Source organism: Anabrus simplex, chromosome 5 (assembly GCF_040414725.1).
Source record: "Anabrus simplex isolate iqAnaSimp1 chromosome 5, ASM4041472v1, whole genome shotgun sequence".
Lineage (NCBI taxonomy): Eukaryota > Metazoa > Arthropoda > Insecta > Orthoptera > Tettigoniidae > Anabrus > Anabrus simplex.
In genome coordinates, this window is record NC_090269.1 from 256,471,651 (window position 1) to 256,487,130 (window position 15,480).

General features: G+C 38.6%; 1 protein-coding gene across 1 annotated transcript in view; it reads right to left on the bottom strand.

Annotated features, from left to right (window-relative positions):
• Positions 1 to 15,480, bottom strand: part of LOC136874813 (serendipity locus protein alpha) — a 176,022-nt gene that overhangs the window by 52,745 nt on the left and 107,797 nt on the right. Inside the window, exon 8 of the mRNA XM_067148489.2 lies at positions 11,079 to 11,281. Within this exon, the coding sequence (XP_067004590.2) occupies positions 11,079 to 11,281 (203 nt within the window). The remainder of the gene's footprint in view (positions 1 to 11,078; positions 11,282 to 15,480) is intronic.

Genomic DNA, 15,480 nt, shown 5'->3' on the forward strand with positions numbered 1-15,480 from the left:
GGTAGCAGCAAATTAATGGTGGCCTCTTCATCCACTTTTAGTATTTCTGGATCTATATTATTGTAACGAGTTGGCAGGGTAGTAGGATCAATTAACACTAGACTGGTAGCTTCAATACTAAGATTTATTAGCTAGGCACTAAACTACACAACACTACACACAACTTTAGCTCATAACACACACTTACGCAGTTTGCACGCGCTCTCTCTCTCCCTTCGTTTCTCACTTGTTCTCACACTACACAGTTTTACACTCACACACAAGGTCCCACATCGCACGGCTACACGTTCTCTCCTTCGCCGACAGTCCGCACTGTAGCACACTAGTCCGATAACCACGGCAGTTCACATACTTCACTACACTGGCAGTCGCCCACGACTGAACCACACCAACTTCTAACTCAGTCTAACTCTCACTGACTGCAGGCAGGTCATTCCTCTCTTATATACCTGCGCTGGCCCTTCTAGAATCGTCCAGATGCTGGATGGATCCAGGAACATCGCGAGATGGAACACTCCAGATAATCGTGGAGTCATTTCCATACTCCTCTGCTATGGGACCGCGAGCGGAAGCAAGTGGGACTGGCCTAGCACTTAAGAGCTGCTTGCGATTGGCGCAGCTGAAGCGTAAGGGGTGGGCCTATACGATGCCGGACCGGGCCCACTGCCAGTTGGCATGGCGGACGCTATGACCATTACATTATCTATACCTGCTGCTTTACCATTCTTTGTTTCAATCCTAACCTAACTTCATGCCTTGTTGGGGGATCTAGCTTTATTCTTGAGTCTTCACTATCTAAGCCTTCATGAATATCCTGCTCATTTCCATCATCTATGTTTAAAATTTCTGAAAAATACTCTTGCCATCTTCTCAGTTGTTCTTCTTGTGACAACAGCATATTTCTTTGCTTATCCCACACTGGTTTACTCTTCCTATAACCTCCTCTTGACAACTTCCTTGAAATAGTGTAGAGTTTCATATCACCCTTCTTCTCAGCTTCCTCTGCATTTTGTGCCTGCTGGTCGATCCATCTTCTTTTATCGCTTCTCACACTCCTTTTAACCATTTTGTCAATTTCCGAATATTTCCTTTGGGCTTCTGACTTCTGCTGTCTTGTTCTGCTTTGGTTTACTATAGCTTTTGCCTCTTTTCGTTTTTCAATTAAGTCCCATGTTTCTTCAGACATCCAATCTTTCTGTTGATAGCTCCTATAACCAATTACTTTTTCACATGTTTGTATGTAAGTGTTCTTAACATTTTCCCAAGTTCTTTCCACACTCAACTCTTCCTCTTTTTCGAGATTTGAAAGGACTTTAAACCGATTTTTCAACTCTTTTTTCTTGTTGCAAACTTCTTCGATGCAGCCTTTATTTTCAATTTGAACTCAGCTACTACTAGAAGATGATCACTACCAACATCAGCTCCTCTTCTATTCCTCACATCTGTCAATGATCTTCTAAATTTCTTGCTAATAGCTACATGGTTGATCTGATTTTCTATTTTGTGATCTGGCGATACCAATGTAACCTTATGACACCTTTTGTGGGGAAAGATTGTCTCTCCAATCACCATTCCACAGTGGATCAAAATCGAAATCTAGGGGGAAAAAATTATTTTTACGTTTTAATCGTGAATTTAGAGTGAAAGCAACGTATATAATTTGTTTACTTCATAATAAACATCAGTTAAGACCTTTTTTAAGTTACATCTACATCTACACATGCAAGAAATTGTCTATGACTAGGAGTTGGATAGAGCCTAAACTACAATAAACTACAATAGATTGTACTCAGTTTACCTTTAATTTGGAAGACTGCAATTGTGGATAATTGCAGACAGCACTTCAGTCACTATCACTAATCACTCGATGACCCTGACCTTGATGACTCATAACATGTGTCATCTGCAGCATCATCGTCATTCACTGCCGCATGCTGTTCATGATGAGCCGGTACATCTGGTTCTTTCAGGAGTCACTGGATAATGCTCTTCTCGTTTTATGTTGAATTTTGGTTTTATGAGATATTACTGGGTCCGAAGATATCAGCAGCATATGTAATATGTCCTCATTTGTATGTTTTCGTGAGGATTTTCTAGAATATCCAAATCTGTATTTTCTCAAATCTTTGTTACGTGTTTCTTGGGCTTCTTATGACAATTACCCGATAGGTATAGTACAAAAATCAATTATATCTGCACCATGAATTAATGCTTTATGCACAGTGACTGGCATATAATACCATGGATACAGTTTGTTGTATCCTGGGTGTAGGTTTTGCAAGCGGGTGTATTTATAGGAAACTGACAAGAAAGAGCACACAAAATTGTAGAAAAACGTCTGATTACCTCTTCATTTATACCCGGCGAGCAGCGTTGCCATAATTTGAATTTCCGACGCCTCCTGATCTTGGTTTGTCAACATGCAGACCCATTTCTGATCGAAATTTATTTTGTATTACTTTCTTTCTGTTTTCTATTTTTGTCTTATCTTCATCCCCTCTTGCTTACAATTTCTTAATTTCTATTTTGTAAGATGTATGTAGCAGGCATTCAAACAAACGGATCCAACAATGGAGGGTAGATAATCCAAATTTATAGCTCTCTTCAGGACAAACTGTTTTTGTGAGTGTGTTATTCATTTCACTGGGACCAGCACCACACACATAACACCTCTGTGCTGATGAACCTGTAATAGAATTGCAGACTTTTCCATCCACCATGGTCAGCAATAGAGTTTGATTAATATATATGTATTGATCATCAATTTCTATTTTAATTGGTTGGAGGGACGTTATTTCAGTTTCAACTAATTAAACCTCTCGCCTAGTCAATTCTACAGTCTCCTTTTCAAACAATAATTTAAGAGGTCTGCAAAATCGTGTCGAAGAAGGTCGTGGGTTCTGCCATAACATTTTCTTTTCATTGTTGTTTTCTACATTTAAAGAATAGATTTGTAATGGAACAACTGAAACTACAAAAATATCATTGTCACTGCCGTCATCATCTGTAAATTTCTGTTTATACTGACTATGTCCGCTTGAACCATCACACCCCCATTTTAATATAATACGAACTGTATCATTGCTAGAAATAGACTGTTTCAAAACATCTTCTTGAACTACTGCCAGGCGCTCAATTGTATGGTTGACCAGTGATTGCAATGTTATTGTGGCACATGTTTCTGTTATTGTTATTGATACACTTGGTGGATAGCATTTCTGTTTTGTTTCTCTAATGATGTGGTAAGGTGGGAAAATATTACAGTTCCTATTTTTGCATTCAAGTCGCATATTCATATATTGGCTTTTGCTGCAATTGTTATCTACAAGGAATGATAGAGACTCTTCACCGGTAAGTGGTACAGGTTTTACAGCTGGTGATATATAGGATTTTTTAATTTTAGTAGCTCTATGTGGAGACTTAAGAGTTTCTTTAACCATTTTTGCAGACATGTGCAATGATACTAGTGTGGCATGAATAAGTTCTTGTTCTGAATGTGCAGAGAGTAGCGGTTGAATTTTTCGTCTCTTTGATTTTTCACTACTTTCTAGGCCTTCCGACTTTCGATGCGGATGGAATAGGAGGATTTAAATTTTCTGTTAATTTAGAATCATACACAATTTTCGAAAATGTTATCTTCTCTTTTAACCACTAGAATATTTTGAAATGAATTTTGCTCTACTTCTATGAACCTGCTTCCACCGCCTGGTAAAATTATCAACAAAATCCTTTAAATCTCCTTGTAGGCATTCAGTTATCTCTTCATAACAATTGTCTATCCCTAATTTACTTTTGACAAAGTCACAAAGTTCCACTTTTGACACAATCTTCGAACCCAGTGCTTCAAACAGTTGTAAACGTGGGAGAACTGGTTGCGCGGCATCTTCTAAAACGTAAAATAACTAAATAAGTTGCAAAAAGATGCAAAAATTCTTATAACAGGCGTAAACTACAAGACTTTATCTACATTTTAACATTAAGTAGACAGTGACGCAGAGTGACGCGACATACTAAACCTCTAACTGTAAAAATAATAGTTAAATATAACATGATGCAAATATAGCTAAAATTACGTAACAATTACGCCCATTAATAACTGAAACCCGTTACAAATGTAAAGATCATACCTTCAACTGCATGTTCCATCTTAAAGCATCACACTAACCTCAAAGACAACCAAACCACAGTCACTTACATTCACTCTCCAATTCAGACTGCGAGATACGCACGCACAGCGCGGGAGGTAAGATAAGATTCGACCTCGAACAGAGCTGACAGATTTACACTAAGATGCGTTTATATCCCAGAATAGTGTGCGGCAATTATATGAGAATGCTGTAGAAGTAACAAATTTTGATTTTTTAATTATGAAAAAAAATAATTTTGTCCTCCTAGATTTCGATTTTGACCCACTGTGCATTCCCTGGCTGGCACACAAATTTACAAATCTTTCTCCATTTCTAATCAATGTTTCCCTATCACATGCTCTAGTCCCTCATTATTTGATCCAATCTTCACATTCATATCACCCATAATAATAGCAATATCTCTTTTATTTATATTCTTTATAGTTTCATTCAACTGATGATAAAATTGATCCTTCATGTTACCATCAAATACTTCTGTTGATGCATAACAAACTACTATTGTTACATTTCGAATTTTACCTTGAAATCTAGCCGTCATCATTCTGTCTGAGATGGAACTCCATTCAATTAAACTGTTCTTGGATGTCCTATTTAGCAACATACCCACTCCATTTCTCCGTTCCGCATCCTCCCCAGACTGTCCAGAATAAATAAATGTATTCCCATTTTGCGTCATGATCACTCCAAAATCGCACCACCTCACTTCACTTAAACCAAGAATTTCCAAGCCATAATTTTGCATCTCTTTCTCAACCTGCTTTAGTTTACCTTCCTCTGTCAAAATTCTAACATTCCAACAACCAATTCTCATTTTCCGTTTTGGGCCAAAGTTCGTCATCAAGGTATCCATCCAGTTTCGTTTCACTTCAGTTTCTTTAATAAGTGGATTTAAAATGTGCGAGTTTTTAGCTCACAGCACCCAAGCTTGGTGGTGGGGCTGCCACCTGAGCCTCCAAGCCTGCCATTTTCTGTAGGGGTTGACCCCCTTAACCTTTGAAGATCCCTCTTCACCACAAGGCAGTGGTTTCCCCCATTTCTTCAACCCCAAGGGAAAAGGGTTGCTTCGTCTGCCAGATTTGCCGTTCCAAAGGTCTCCTTCTCCGCCGCATCTGTCATTGAGGACTTCACCAAAGCCCTGTTAGCCGTCACTTTTCAGTGTTCCTGAAGGGCCTTCACAGCTACCGTAGCGGCCCTGGGGCACACACAGTCCCCGCTGTACATCACCCCTACAGGTAATCCCCTACTTCATGCCGTTGCCCGCCTCCCACGACGTGGATGAGGGGTTGGACTTATGGGAGGCGGAAAGGAAAGTGACAATCATAAAACTTGTCTATTTCAAAACTACAGGTTTGGACTTGTTAATGTTTACTACAACTCCATCTCCCACTGTGGATCAATGGTAGTGTCGATCTATGCATCCCAAATCGTAGGTTTAAACCTGGCACAGGTAATCAGAATTCTGAACAGCGGATAAAAGTCCATTAAGCACTCTGTGCTGTATACAGTCAGTGAGCAGTGATGTAGTTTGTATTTAATTTTTAAAAAATTAATTAAAACTCAGTCACACATTGCCCTAGAGAGTTCTGGTTCATCTACCATCTAGCAGAAGAAATAGGAACACTGAAACTGACATATAGGCACCTAAATGGCACCAGACAACTCAGTAACTGAGGCCACATGTTGTTGTTGTTGTTGTTGTTGTTATATTAGCATTATTATTGCCAAACTACAACTCTATCAATACCACTACTACTCTGTCAACGAGTGTGTTAAGAACAGATCACTTCTGACAATGATAGAAAGTGAAAGGATCTACAAAAATGTCTGTTGGCATGGGTAGAGTCACGACAGCTGAACCTCTCCACATGCTTCGCTGAAGTTCGTGAAGTCTGCATGTAACCGATGCCATCACTGACATTACCCTGCTAGCTTCACTCGGGCTAATATCTTGTACGCAAAGTGGGCATACTTCCTGGATGACGTTTAGTAAATACAAAGATAATTATGTACTATTTGATTAGAGAATGTGTTGAAAATGACCTCATTGTGCCTGGATGTACTTTTGTGCATGCTGCAGCATATTGCCACACACTTGATTCAATTCAGTACCATCAATTCTTGGAACTTCAGTCTAAATATTTTCTTACAGATCAGAGGTATAGAACTAAATGAGGCCACAGCACTAGTTGCAAATAGAGGATTGTGGCGATGTTTAGTAAATTCACAGGGACTTGCAGACTGAATGCTGAAAGGCATAAGAGTCTATAATGATAATGTAATGTATGTATGTATGTATGTATGTATGTATGTATGTATGTATGTATGTATGTATGTATGTATGTATGTATGTATGTATGTATGTATGTATGTATGTATGTATGTATGTATCTTTCACAGTTCTTGGATTTTTTTTAAAATATACTTCCCCTTCAAAGCACTCCACAGATAAAAGTTCCATGTGGATAGGTGTGGCAATCGCAGTGGCCACACACCTTTACTAACAGACCATTCTTCCCTGAAGAGTTTGTGACGTGCAAGTCTGACTCGTTGGCTAAATGGTCAGCGTACTGGCCTTCGGTTCAGAGGGTCCAGGGTTCGATTCCCGGCCGGGTTGGGGGATTTTAACCTTAAATGTTTAATTCCAATGGCTCGGGGGATGGGTGTATGTGGCGTATTCAACATTAGAAATCATCCTGGGTAGGGCCCTCATCTTCACAGACAGGAAGGTCGCCTAATAGGCTGTCTACTAGAAAAAGACATGCAATGGGCCTCTCCAGAGGCCATACGCCATTATATTATATAGTGACATGCGATAAGAGTGACAAGTTGCTGTGTCCTGTTGAGAAAACATGTACTGGCATTCATGAGGTAGCAGTTGTGCGTAACATTCTTCAATAATTCCCATGTAAAGACATACTCCGATTTTAGGATAGTGTAAAGGTTGTTCATGGATAATGTGGGCTCTGTTCACTGATCAGTATCTAGTGTTTTGAGCAATCACATGTACTGACAGATAAGTAATGATGGCGCATGGCCTTCGAAGAGGCGTGGTGCAGGTCTTTCGAGCTGCCGCCGTATAGGCGACCTGCATGTCTATGAAGATGGGGCCCTACCTATGATGAATTCTAATAATGAACACAGCACACATACCCAGCCCTCAAGCCATCAGAACTAACCAATGAAGGTTAAATTCCCCAACCCGGCCGGGAATCACACGTGGGACCCCCTGGACCAAGAGCCAGACAGATGAAACCAGGCTTTATCAGCCGTGAAATAAAGCAGTGGATCCTATAGTCCATTCACAATTGTTTCCAGGAGCCACATGCAATAATGCACATGATTTTCTTTGCCTCTCTCTTGCAGCTCTTGGACACGTATCATCTTGAAGGCCTTCATGTGTAGAGAGCATAATGGACGTTGACTCGAACTATGAGACACTTGAAATTGTTGCTGCTATTTATGTGTTGATTTCCTCAGGCTTCTAAATATGTCTTGAATACTGGCAACCACAGTAGGTGTAAGAATGGATGAGACGCAGGTCCTTTTCGCGTTTGCAACTGATCCACTTTTTCACCGAATCCTGTACACTGCTCTTTGCATTTACACTACCACCAAGAAACTTAGCAGCACTCTTCCCAGGTTTCCTTTTACAACTGCCTTTACGTCACACAGACACAGACAGGTCTTATGGCGACAATGGGAGAGGAAAGGCCTTGGAGTTGGAAGGAAGCGGCCATGGCCTTAATTAAGGTACAGCCCCAGTATTTGCCTGGTATGAAAATGGGAAACCACGGAAAACCATCTTCAGGGCTGCCGACAGTAGGGTTCGAACCCACTATCTCCCAGATGCAAGCTCACAGCTGTGCGCCCCTAACCACATGGCCAACTCACCTGTTTCCATGTTTCCTTAATGGAACCAGTGTGCACATACACCTGCACAATAATATTACTAGTCTTTGCTGAAGAGAATATAATTATCTTGCATGGCATAGTTGCCAACACATTCTAATGGCTCAATTCACTTCCAAATACTAACAGATACAGTAGAAGTCCGTTATAGCGAGAATTCATAACGTCGGAAAATTTACTCGCTATAGCAGATTGTCGTTATATCCGATTTTTGTATAGAAGTCGGAAAACCCCCCATGCATTTTAAAATCAGTATGAAACGGCAATCAGTTTGTTCAAAACTTGCGTTTCCACAGATGTTATCCACACTACGGCTGGCTTGTTTGTTATTTTTCGAAATCTGATACTACGTGAAACTGTATGTTTAATTTCATTCTGAAAAAAATAGAGTACCGTATTTCTCCGAATCCAAGATGAACCCCACTTTTTTCTTCAAAAAATTTAAATCGGGCTCAAAAAGTACTTTGTAAAATCATATGAATGCCTTTGTTGTACAATAGGCCTACGCATTTTAAAACTATTTTTAGACGTCGAACATTGACTTTCGTCATGCCTTTTTTTGCGGCTGCACAATTATTCTTTATTTCCGCGGGTTTAAGGGCCATTAACTTAAAATTGGCATCATAATACCGAAGAGAACCCTTTGAAAATTTGCCAGCAGTACCTATTCCAAGCGTCTGTAGATTACGACGTTCCACCAGGAAACTATTCTTGCTGCCTATGAAACTGTTACTTTTACTCAGTGTCAGATGTAACCGGCTACCGCTACACGCACGTCTCGGTTGCCAGGTTCGGCCAACTTCAATGGCTAGCAATGTGTAGGCCTATTCGCGGACGTCGAAAGTCAACGAACGAGTTTATTGCGCCACGGTATGGCCATTCCGCTATTTGTCTTCACACTAACGCCAAATATTGGCTTTAGCTAGGCCTATGCCGAAAATATTCCTGCTGTCTATAAGACTTAATTTACCGAGCTCGATAGCTGCAGTCGCTTAAGTGCAGCCAGTATCCAGTAATCGGCAGATAGTGGGTTCGAGCCCCACTATCGGCAGCCCTGAGGATGGTTTTCCGTGGTTTCCCATTTTCACACCAGGCAAATGCCGGGGCTGTACCTCAATTAAGGCCACGGCTGCTTCCTTCCAATTCCTAGGCCTTTCCTATCCCATCGTCGCCATAAGACATATCCTTGTCGGTGCGACGTAAAGCAAATAGCAAAAAAATATATATATATGTAAGATTTAATTTTGCTAAGCGTCAAGTACAATAGAGGCGTTATAACTCTGCCACTGAGTAGCCATGGCCTTTCTAAGAATTCGAAGGCTCGCATGTTTTGATGTCGTTCTGCAGATTTGAAAAACGTTTTTGTAAACGCTAATAGAACGCCATACTCTCTTTACTATTTCCTGCGATCCTGTGCGTAACTTCACTGGCGATGTAGGCTATAGTAAGGAGGCGGTCGTTTGTCAACGAGTTTCGTGCGCGCGTGAAAAGAAGTAGCGTGGTTACCGCGGTAGTTGCCAGTGGTCTCCATTAACTTACTGTTAGGCCGCGAATGCAAGACAACCCTTAAGTTTTCGCATGAGATTCTGAGAAAAAAGTCTTGGGATTCTGAGAAATACGGTATCACTCCAAAGGCTTCTGTGGCAAACACTTCAGTTCTCTTCTTCAAACGGCGTCACCTAACCTAACCGTATATGTATCATGAAAACATATTTCAAACGCACGTAGAGAAATGATAACCACCTCGCGAAATATTTACATTTAAATAGCCTTTCCGAAATTTAACTAGACGCGAGAAGATATGAAATATCCTCTGAAATCTGTGATGTACTCTGCCATATCTAGAAGTGTATCACATTCTTACTTAATTTCCGTATATAACATTAAAATATATCGTTTAATTCAGTCTTTATTTTTAACGAGTTAACAACTGCTATCGGCCACGTTATTTACGCATTTATTACGAAACCTATTATCCTCTTTCATTTCAAATTTTCTATAGAGAACAGCAGTCGACGGGTATTAGGTACTAATCAACTCCAACATCGCCTTTGAATGTCGACGAGAGAACTCGCAAATGCACAAAGTGAGAAAACTATACCGTACGGTACTGAAGAAGATCGATCGCATTTTGTTGCAAACGTTTCAGTTTGCTTATTCAAACAGCGTCACCTATCCTAACTTAACCGTACTATACGTATGATGAAAACACACTCCAAGCGCCAGTAGAGAAATGATAACATTCTCGATATACATTTTCATAATAGCCGTTCCGTAATTTAACCAGATATAAACTAACCTCTGAAATCCAAATTAAGCACTCTGCCATACCTCGAAGTGTATCCCTTACTACTTAATTGAGTATTTAGCCTCAAAATTAAGCGGTCGTTTAGCCCGCCTTAATTTTTAACGAGGTAACAACCGTTTATTTACCAGTATGCATTTATTACGAAAATATGTTCTCTTTCATTTCGAATTTTCTTTGCGGAACAGCAGTCGACAGGTATTACTATTCGACTACGACATCACCTTCGAATGTCGACGAGAGAACTCTCTTGTGCACATAGAGAAGAAACGATGCCAAAGGTAATCGGTCGTATGCAATATCATCGCTGGGGTGAATAAATTTCGCTTACGGAAAAAATCTCACGCGCTTAATCGCTCGTAATAACGGATGCGTCAGTGATATGGCCCTTGCTGTAACCGAAGGACGATACACAGTTTAATTTAGGAACTTTGAAGGGACAGAAAAAAGTCGTCGCTATATCGGAGTTCTCGTTATATGCCATACTCGCTATAGCGGACTTCTACTGTATGTTATAATGAGCACCTATTGGGCTGTGATACTACAACTTCCTTTAGGGTGATATCTGTGTTGGCCTTGGTTGTATGCAGGCTCGAGCAAAATGAGCAGGATAACATCAGCGTTGGCCTTGGTTGTATATAGATGCCAACAAAGCAAATGGGGACAGGCCTGTTTTTCCTAGACCACCCTATACATAAAGCAAAATGTAACCTCACCTGGCAGAAAGCTGCTGGATCAACAATGCCATCAATTAGTTTTGCCAATTTATCCACTTCATTCTTCCAGTGAAGCCACAGTGTTTTAAGGTAGATAATACAAGCTACCTTATTTGGCTCCAGATAGTAAGCTGTCACTGCAGGGACTAATTCAGGCTCGAGAGATTCCAAACTAGCTAGGCAGCTACGAATTCCAAGAACTCCTGACAACAGAAGTGGAAAAATATACAAAATTGTACTAAAAATGTGTGAAGATATAAATTTTGGTTACTAAAATCGGAAAAGACATTACTTCTTTTAAAACAATGTCTAATAATCTGACATTCAAAAATGTAAAATGTAATCAAAAGAGAAAGAACAATACACACTAGGCACAAAAAACTCAAAAACAACCAATAAATTTGGATTAAAAGCAAAATTAAACTACTATATGCTGTATATAGAAAACCAACTTAAATGTCATATTATATAATGAGCATTTGGAAACTCTGTTGCATTTAACTCCATTAGAATGGAATTCATTTCAACAGCACATGAACTTAAAAATTCAGAATATTTTATCTAAAAATAAAACACATTATATACAAGAAACATAATTTCAGAATAGTCCTCAGAACCAACAACACTAACTAACATATTTTACAACACACACACTATAAACATAAAACAAACAAGTCCTTAAACTCTAGAATTTACACATTAAAATTTCCACACTGCAAGGCAAGCTATGTTGGACAAACAGGTAGAAATTTTCGAACAAGGTACCTAGAATATTTAAATGCCAGACAAAAACACATTTTCAGCAATGAACCAACACATTGCAGATTTCAATCATTCTTTCACTTTCACATAAAGCAAGTTGCTTAACATTTATGAAAATATACAAACATATCTGGATCAGAAATAAAATCCAAACCTGGAATTAAATGAAATTTATGATATCAACATACTTTATAGAAATGTATTTAATATTACCAATAACTGTAAAACAAACACCCTTCCTAAACATCCAACACACTCCCAACAGCCTCCCCTTTAAACCCTACCACTCCCTCCCCTCACTAGTAATAACTCCATCCTTCACTTCACACAACAGCTGAGCTAGTCCACACACACCAACAATATCAACAAGGAGTAAGTACAGTTTGATTCCCAATTTCATACTCTGTTGTTCCTCTTGTCTCTGTTATCTTCCTTCTTTTTTATCTATTTTTCTTATTTCCAGACAATAATCACGAAGTCAGGTTTAACAGAATTTCACAAAAACAGGGCTCAACTTCACAAAATTCAATATGTTCTGTTTTGACATGTCCATCACAGTTGCGATTTTCTGTATTTTAATTCTACATTCAAAAAACCTAATATATCTAGTCAATTCTGAGGCATCCTTTCAGCTCAACATGAAGAAAATTTTAATTTTTGAATCTTTAACAACAAGAATATATTGCCAGTCTTTTGTGGTGAATTAAGATTTTTATAAGAACATTTGTTTGATAAATTAAGATTATGTGTTATTATTAGAGCTGCCAATTTATTTGATTGTTTGAAGCGATTAACAGATTAATCTAAAAATCCAATTAATTTATCATTGTGCTTAGCCAATTAAACAAAACAATTAAAACTGTAGTGTGGTGAAGGAAAAAAATAACTGTTTTGCATAGCACAAAACCTGCGTATTTTATTAGTATTTGCTCAGCTATTGTATGATTGAGCAGGTCATTAAAGTAAACTGATGTTCATGTCTTTCTTTTCGAAAGGTAAAAGCAATAGTAGCTCCTTAATTGCTTTGTTCTAAAACAAGGATTATGACTATTGCTTTTACTGACTGTTGGAAAGGAAATTACTGGACTAACTCAGTCAGGCGGCATAATGATTAGGGTTGGGGAAGGTACATGAAGAGGCTGTCATTAAAGACTTTACAGGAATTTCCATGTAATGTGTAAATGGACTTATACCATTTGGTAGAAAGACACAGTAGAAAATGACAATTTAAACCTCAGTTCATGTGTGGTTGTTATTCAGAAGGCAGTATATATTCACATTCAGTGTTTGTGAAATTCAATTACAAATATGACTTAAGAACCGATGCAACGAAAACTTCGTGAAAGTTTTGGATTTAAACTAAATGACTGTGGTAAGATGACAGACAGAAAGAGTGTTTTGTAAGAAATGCAGGAAATCATTCAGTTATACTGGAAGTACAAGTAGTCTTCAATATCATCTTAAACATATTCTCCTTTCCAAAATGTATCTGCATCTATCAATGTCCCTTGCTAGTTCATCTTCTCAGTCAACTTTGAAGCACTTAATAGTGAAGCCTGTGTCCTCTATGGGTAAGGAAACTGAAATAACGAATAAAGTAGTGGAGTAGACTGTGCGGCATAGTAAGCCGGTCAACATCACCTCTGATCGGGGTAATGAACAGGTTTTATAGGAAGCTCTCAATTCTAACACTTACCATCTTCCCTCTAGAGACACAATAACAAAACAAATTGACAAAGTTGTATGATGAAGAAAGGTTGAAATTATTAGATGAACTCAAACAAGCAGAATTTATTAGTCACAGAGAATATGTTTGGTCTTCCATATCTAACTGTAGTTACTTGGGGATTACAGCTCACTGAATTGATGCGAATTGGGAATATCGTAATTCAACGTTGCAAGGTAAACATGTTAGAGAAAACCACAATGTCACTAACTGCACATAAGAGTTTGAAGATGTAGTTTGTGAATGGGGGTTGGAAGATAAAGTTGTCGCTATTTGCACTGACAATGCAAGAAGTATCATTACAGGTGTACAGCTCACATTCTACAATTTAGTTTAAATAAAGCTATTACAGATGCTGCTATGGAAACATTACTTTCAATGTGCAGAAAAGTAGTGGGACATTTTAAACACAGCCCTTATGTGGAAAATCAGCTTGATACAAAACTTAAAGAATAAGGCCTTGATGCATGTTAATTAAAACAGAACATAATTACTCAATGGAATAGTACATTTTTCATGTTCGAGAGCCTTATGAAAGATAAAAGGGGTATTATAGATGAACTATCAATCCACTCTTCTAATATCAGACCTCTAACAATAATTGAATGGGAGATGATAGAAAAACTTATTGTGTGTCTTAAGGATTATTTTGAAATATCAGACCTCCTTGGTGGTAGCATATATGTGACAGGTAGTGTTGTGTTGCCTGCAGTAACACACTTGAAATTATCTTTATATTGCTCTGATGTTGATCCTGGATACATAACTAGATTTAAAAGGAATCTTGTAGAATATTTAATGGTTAGAATAAATGACTGATGTAATCTGAAGACATACCAGGAAGCTACTGTTTATAATCCTTTATTTAAATATCTTAGATCTATTGAAAAAACAGAAATCTATATGGAAAAGAATTTTGGAAAGAGATGTGGACAGAGTACAAGTTTCAGTAAAACCAAACAGCAAGAAGAGGAAACTGTATTTTGAAACCAACGAAGACAAACAGAATTCTGTTCATGCCATTTCAGTTTCGAGTTTGCAAATGTCTGTAGACACATTTGATAAATTACTACATAAACTGAAACCCATCTTGCAAAGAATGGAAGTGAATCACAGAAAAACCATCACAGCAGAAGAGAAGCTTGTTGTTACGTTGAGGTAAGTAAAATACTAGCATTAGTTCTATTGTATCTCCATCAATGAAAGTTATAAGATGGTCACTACTGTGTGAGTCTGTGATATCCGTAGTGGATAATGGTGTAAGATGCAGTGAAAAATGTGGCAAATGCAGAAGAGTAGGTAGTTAAAAAAGCGATTCTGTGTCGTAAGTGTGATGAATGGTACCATTTTCGTTGTGCAAATATTGTAAATAGGACTGATATTGAAGAAAGTGTGTGGCTGTGTCCCGAGTGTAAACAAACTGATAGTGAGGCAAAACAACAAGAAAGAGAGACTTACGAAACTATAATTAAGATTTTAGGAGTGCTACAAGAAGACTTATGCGCTCTGAAACATGAAAATGAAAGCTTAAAGGACAGAATAAAGAAACTGGAAGATAAAGAAGACATTGGAGAAGAAAGATCGCCGTGGACGGAAGTGACGCGTAGCCATTTTAGGCCTAATGTTAAACATATGGGAGAAACTACGTACAACTTAAAACAGGCAAAAAACTCTTTGCAGTGCCAAAATAGATATCAGTTATTGCAACAAGTTCCAGAAGAAGATGCACCCAAGTTTTCCAAATAATTTTAAAGCCAGTGGAGGTAATCTACAGAAGAAGAAAACCAACCGAAAGTCATGATCGCCAAAAATTCATCTCTACGCAGACAGTCAAGGGCGGGGTATGGCAGAAGGCATCAAGGACGAGCTGCAGAATCAAGAAACTGAGGTCTTAGGACTAATAAAACCAGGTGC